The 6,086-nt window shown below is 40.0% G+C and overlaps 2 protein-coding genes across 3 annotated transcripts in view; one reads left to right on the plus strand and one right to left on the minus strand.

The window, feature by feature from the left end:
• Positions 1-524: 524 nt before the first annotated feature.
• On the minus strand, positions 525-2,355 carry rpa3 (replication protein A3). Its single transcript, XM_080859512.1, has 4 exons — positions 2,194-2,355; positions 1,956-2,030; positions 1,042-1,150; positions 525-913 (listed from the first exon to the last, which is right to left on the minus strand). The coding sequence occupies exons 1-4, from the start codon at positions 2,290-2,292 to the stop codon at positions 846-848; spliced, it is 351 nt and encodes a 116-aa protein (XP_080715638.1). The 5' UTR covers positions 2,293-2,355; the 3' UTR covers positions 525-845.
• A 354-nt stretch (positions 2,356-2,709) lies between these two features.
• umad1 (UBAP1-MVB12-associated (UMA) domain containing 1) overlaps positions 2,710-6,086 on the plus strand; it is an 18,181-nt gene continuing 14,804 nt past the window's right edge. The window contains exons 1-2 of one of the 2 annotated variants that reach the window (XM_080859511.1): positions 2,710-2,899; positions 3,283-3,400. In XM_080859511.1, coding sequence (XP_080715637.1) covers positions 3,319-3,400 — 82 coding nt within the window. In that variant the 5' untranslated portion in view covers positions 2,710-2,899; positions 3,283-3,318. The remainder of the gene's footprint in view (positions 2,900-3,282; positions 3,401-6,086) is intronic. The other variant, XM_080859510.1, reaches the window with a different exon arrangement.

Below are 6,086 nucleotides of genomic sequence, written 5' to 3' on the forward strand. Positions count from 1 at the left end.
TTGGGTTGTAACATTCAGCCATTCTTTTGCTTGGGCCTTGTGTGAAGTTATTATGGCTTAAGGTTATAATATCAATAATACTTTAACTTTATATAGCGCTTTTCTAGGTACTCAAAGACACTTTACATAGGGTGAAGACCAACAATACAAAACAAAGAAATGGGTCATGGTGTATGGGTCACCATAGTAATGAGTCATGATGTATGGGTCTCCATGGTGAAATGGGTCATGATGTATGGGTCACCATAGTAATGGGTCGTCATGGTGTACTAGTTACCGCATTTCACGTGTGGCCGCGTGCACCAGATGTGTGATGAGGGAGGGACATTCAGCATTCAGTCAGTCATCTATTCTCAAGTCACTGTGTGTGTGACTCAAGTGCAATTAAAGTCCACGTCACAGACTCCAGTCCCCATCTTTCATTCATTCATTCATTCATTCATTCATTCTCACACACACGCACGACTCCCACAACACAGAACATGATACAAATGAACATATTTATTTTATTAATACATGGACAGAAAATAAAGTAATACAAAATCCAAATGTACAAATCCCCTACTGGGCTCCGACAGACTCTTAGACAGACAGATATAGCAGAGTGTGTGTGTGTGTGTGTGTGTATGGTGAGTATGTGTGTGTGTGTGTGTGTGTGTGTTGGTGAGTATGGGCTTCCTTCTCTCTGCTTGAGTCTCAGGTTATGACGAAGGGATTGGACGAGAGTCAAGAATAGGCTGCTAGAGGCTCCCCATGTTCATCATACCCACTCGTTTTGTAACGTATTTGTTTGAGTAAAGACGTAAAGGAACAGCCGTCTTGTTACCCAGTGCTGTAGTTGTTCTCTACTGGAAGGGATAGTACTGAGGGAAGTCATGGACGACTTTCAAAGCTTCATTGTAGAGCTCCAAATCTGGGACAGAAAACAAAACAGTTTATTGTGACAAGTCTGTTCTGATTGCAAACACAGCAATGGTGATACAGAAACACACAGAAACACACAAACACACACACACACACACAGCTTTTGATGATACTCACCAAAGGGTATTTTTTCATCTCGGAGGGCGGTGTAGGCTGTAGCCATGACGGCGCTTTTGTTTGACACCATGCCAACCACCTCCACAATTCCACTCAGCTCCTCATCGAGCTACACACACACAAGATTACAATGACCCATCAGACACGTACACAGACCACAGGTAGTGCTCAAGTGTGTGTGTGTGTGTGTGTGAGCTTTTTAAACTATTGCATTAGTTTTCAATTAAAAAAGTGTGCTGTAACTATGCCTGACAACTGCATAGAGACCCTGCCTCTCAGTATGTCTGTGTGTGTGTGTGTGTGTGTGTGTGTGTGTGTGTGTGTGTGTGTGTGTGTGTGTGTCTGTGTGTGTCAGGAAATGTGTGTCAGGAAATGTGTGTGTGTGTGTGTGTGTGTGTGTGTGTCTGGCAATGAAAATAAGTGAACTGCGCTAGTTCCTTTGTCAGGCAACTTATGAACGTAAATACATTTACGTATAATAAATAAATGTTAATATGGACCCCGTGGTTAATAGTCTAAGCTCACCAGTCACCTTTCTCGTGGAGCACTGGTCGATAGTCATGGGTTGAAGGTTTATGTTTGGATATGCGAGTTACACAAGTGTTATACAAGTGTTATACAAGTGTTCAACTTGGATCCCCACCTTCTTTGAAAGGCCATTATTGTAGTTAGCTGTAGACCTACACCCATTAATGGTACTGGCTAACGAACCCTTTTGTTACGACATTTTTTACACTGTCACCGTCAAAGAGGACTGCCGTTACCTTGTTATTAGTCCTATCAATCTCATTCGACCTATAACATTGCTTCCTATTGATAACAGAACAACCGCGCATGAAACATTTCCGAAAACCGGACAACTCTGCTCACAAAAGCCTCTAGCTAACGTTGTATAATCTCAGCGAGACACTCACTGGGTCGTTCAGCTCCACAGATACGGTCTTGCCCTCGCCGTCTGTTAGTGTGAAAGACTTCCCTGATGGATGGACCTGTAAGGGTCAAGACAAACAGACCTCGGTTATACATCATAAGTTAAGAGAGCACAAATTAAAATAACGCGAGCCTGCACCATCTACCAATGGTAATGAAACGGCATGGTAAATTAGCCAGCATGAACAAAACACATCATTTCTACAAGGTTCTTTCAATTACCTTCTCTACACGGCCCGTTAAACAGACCGGCCGGTTCACATGCTGAGACAGCATAGATGCATTTATCCTGGGTTTGGGAGACTCAAATACACCGGACATGTTTCTTAGCTGGCTGTCTGTCTTTTTTCTCTAGTTCGCGGGAGAAACAGTTGAGCGCGGGAGATACTGCAGTCGCATTTGTGACGTCATTTCCGCAATGCCCCTTACAATAATTCCTCTCGGGAAAATAAAGACAGCGTATGTTGTTCCTAGGTGGTAGAATGTTCTCCATCATAGTTTGGTATAAAATAATAATAATACAAAAATATGAATCAGCCTGTAGCACAACAACTAGATGATAATAAGACAACAGGGGGTTATAGACCAGCTAGTTATACAAGAATGCGATTATGGATTTCATTCTAACGAGCTCACTTGTCATTGTTTTTTACATGACCCTTCACAAAATATAATAATGTTTTCTATAACCAAACATCTAAGTGAAAAGATTTAGATGAAATCGAAAAGCATACGTTTTAAATGTAAATAAACGGAATCTAAGAGTGAACTGATATGCTCTGACGAATGTGTTGAGTTTTGTTTCTACTCGGATCAATTTATGTTAACGCCCGTACGCGTGATAAGAACCTGTAAACAAAAATAGAACCGAGGCCTTTTTCATATTTTAAGGCCCGTAAAACAACTTATTATTTATTGGACGGCAAAGGTAAGTGCCTGTTTACAAGAGCTGTTATTGAATGTAAAAAAAATATTCTGTCTGTTTTCGAGGGCATGTACTTCTGTGCGTGTCATGTTTCAACTTTGAAGTGAAGTTAATATAACAGACTCTTAGCTAGCTAGCGCGTATTGTATTCTCTTTGATGACGTTCAATATGGTGAACTAAGTAAATTATGTTATGAACAAGGGTACTTCGTATTATTCTTGTTGGCTTTCTACAATAATTCAAACTTTACGATTTACATTTGCGGCTGCCTGTATTCTAGTTACACGAATTGCCATGCCATTTACATTGAGATTTACTTGGCTTTGCTTCAGTAAATAAAGCTTAGATTTGATTTAGTTTGTGAATATCTGACAATACCTTTCAGAGTCGAGTCGAGGCTATTCAGCGCCACTGTTGGAAGATGTTAAGTTTTTTCGGACTACGGAAAGACCCATCCAAGAAGCCTGCAGCCGAGAGGGAGCTGGATGGATTCGTAATCATTGGTGAGGAGCATGTGAAGTGGGGATTCATTTTCTGAAAGTTACTTAATTAGTTTACGTTAACTAATATGCTTTATCACGAGATGCGCCGTGACTATGGAGGATTATCGGGGCCAAAACTAAATAAATAAATAACTAAATAAATAAATAAATGAATGGTTAAATACTTGGATAAATACATAATTAGATTTATTTATACCTACATTTATTTATTTATACTTACATATATTTATTTATACTTACATATATTTATTTATACTTACATTTTGTCATACATTTTGTCATACATTTTGTCAAACATTTTGTCATACTTACATTTTGTCATACATTTTGTCATACATTTTGTCATACTTATTGTCATACTTATTGTCATACTTATTGTCATACTTATTGTCATACTTATTGTCCACGGTGTAACTTGCTTGCAGCAAAATAAATCCGTCATCCCCCGTCACCAAGTCAGGGGGCGGGTTAAAGCCTCTGATTGGTGTTACACACCAGGCAGGCTCAACCAGTCGATCAGGCTCGAGGGATACTGAATTTTGGCGTTTATGGATGCCAAGCGCCAGATTTAGTTTAATAAAAGTTATTGAGCATTATTTAAATAAATCAAGATACCAGAATGTCCCAGAAGACATACCCTCAGCTGCTGCGTGAGGCTGCATCCTTAATTTAAGAGGCCCTCAACTCGTCTACTACTAGTAGTATTTCTAGTAGTGTTATGAAATGTTGGGTTTAATGTGGCCTACTGGGTGCACTGGCCGTAGTAGTCGTAGCCAGGTCGTAGCGCTGTCGTTACCCCATCACGTCTATCTCTTCCATAGTTTGCATCAGGCTGCTATTAGAATGTTACGCTGTAGCATGGTTCTTATGTCCTCAGTTTTTGAATCACCAGTGATGAAGAAAGTGTTTTGTCCGTCTCTTCATAAACGGATGACTAAGAGTAAGACCACATTTACACATAGCCGGGTAATTACAGAATAGAGAATATTTCTGCCCTTCCGTTCAAAAATAACGTCGTACACACAAGGTCTTTTTCCAAAAAACTTTCTGTTTACATGAACCCGCATATACGCCCCCAAACGCCATCATAACTATGCTAAACCTGTAGGTTTGCATAAGTAGGCTGCTAATCCGTTAAATTGGCTATGAGTCCTAGATATGTCCTTTACGTTTATTTGGCTACAACAGGTAGACAAGATGGAATGTAAAACTCGTAGTCCACTGGTGGAAGTGCAGGGGATACCATTGTCAAAGCCAATAGTCACACACTGGGGAAGGGTTGAGAGATTCAGTTATAGGGTTGAAAGAATGCAATCCTGCGTTTGCATTAACGTATAAATGAGCACTACGTTAACAGCATCCATGATCAGTAAACAGTAAATATAGGACACTCACATCACGAATGCATTTTAGGCGCATATGTGACGCAAACTCCGTTTGACCCAGTGCACACGCAAAAACTGAGTTTTCCTGAAATCTCCACTTTGGCCGGAGTTTTTAGAAATGATCGTTTCCCGTGATAAAACCTCCGTTTTTTCTCGTAAATGAAAGGCCAAACCGCATGAAAATATATACGTTTTCCCACCGTATAAACGGGGTCTACGTTCAGTTGAGTTCTGGATTTTAATACGTTTATCAATCTGTAGATTGGGAGAGAAACCCAGACCTCTGACAATAAAAAACAACACAACACCAGGCTTAGGTCTCAATCATGTCTCTCTCCGCTCTGAAGGCCGGAGGACCATCTTTTATAGGGCACAATACTGTAAACATAGTGACAGTCAAGCAGTAATGACGTTACAACAGTCTCAGAGAAAGAGTCTCACAGCTCCCCAACAAATGACAACTCTCAGACTAGAGAGTTAATAGTTGGAGCTCTCCTTTTAGTCATGACAAGGGACGTTTACCCATTACTTTCTCCAGATCCCGAACATCTATACCCCTGACACAGACACAGTCTACTCTTATTAATACCTGATACCACTCTGCTGCATTTGTCGCTTGATAGTGCGCTTGGACACTCGAAAAAGGTTCGCAATATTTTGTATTTTCAGGCCAGAGAGTGCGAAGTGTTCAATTGTGCCAGCCTAAGATCAAACAGAGTACGACCACCTCCAGGATGTATGACCATCACTCAGCCTCATCTGCTACCTGAGGATCGTGAACACATTTTCATCTATGTCTGTGTCAGTCAGGGCCGATACCGTTGATATAATCTCAGCGAAGCCCTCAATATGATTTTAAAAACAATGTGAATTGCAGTTGCCTCCATCTCCTCAGCTACAGCCAACATTTCGACTACTGTAGCATGAAATATTCCATTTATTTAATCCACACCGGGTGCTGCCATCTTGAATTAGTCAAAAGCAGTCAATTCAAGTTGAACCACCAATCATAGGCTTTAACCCGCCCCCTGACTTGGTGACGGGGGATGACGGATTTATTTTGCTGCAAGCAAGTTACACCGTGGACAATAAGTATGACAATAAGTATGACAATAAGTATGACAATAAGTATGACAAAATGTATGACAAAATGTATGACAAAATGTAAGTATGACAAAATGTTTGACAAAATGTATGACAAAATGTATGACAAAATGTAAGTATAAATAAATATATGTAAGTATAAATAAATATATGTAAGTATAAATAAATAAATGTAGGTATAAATAAATCTAATTATG

The sequence above is a fragment of the Sprattus sprattus genome (assembly GCF_963457725.1).
Source record: "Sprattus sprattus genome assembly, chromosome: 20".
In the NCBI taxonomy this organism is placed as follows: Eukaryota; Metazoa; Chordata; class Actinopteri; order Clupeiformes; family Clupeidae; genus Sprattus; species Sprattus sprattus.

Coding starts and splice junctions, on each gene's coding strand:
- rpa3 (XM_080859512.1), bottom strand. CDS start 2,292: ATGTCCGGTGTATTTGAGTCTCCCAAACCCAGGATAAATGCATCTATG. Junction 2,031..2,193: donor TAACGGGCCGTGTAGAGAAG/GTAATTGAAAGA, acceptor TGACCCTTACAG/GTCCATCCATCAGGGAAGTC. Junction 914..1,041: donor AGATGAAAAAATACCCTTTG/GTGAGTATCATC, acceptor TTTCTGTCCCAG/ATTTGGAGCTCTACAATGAA.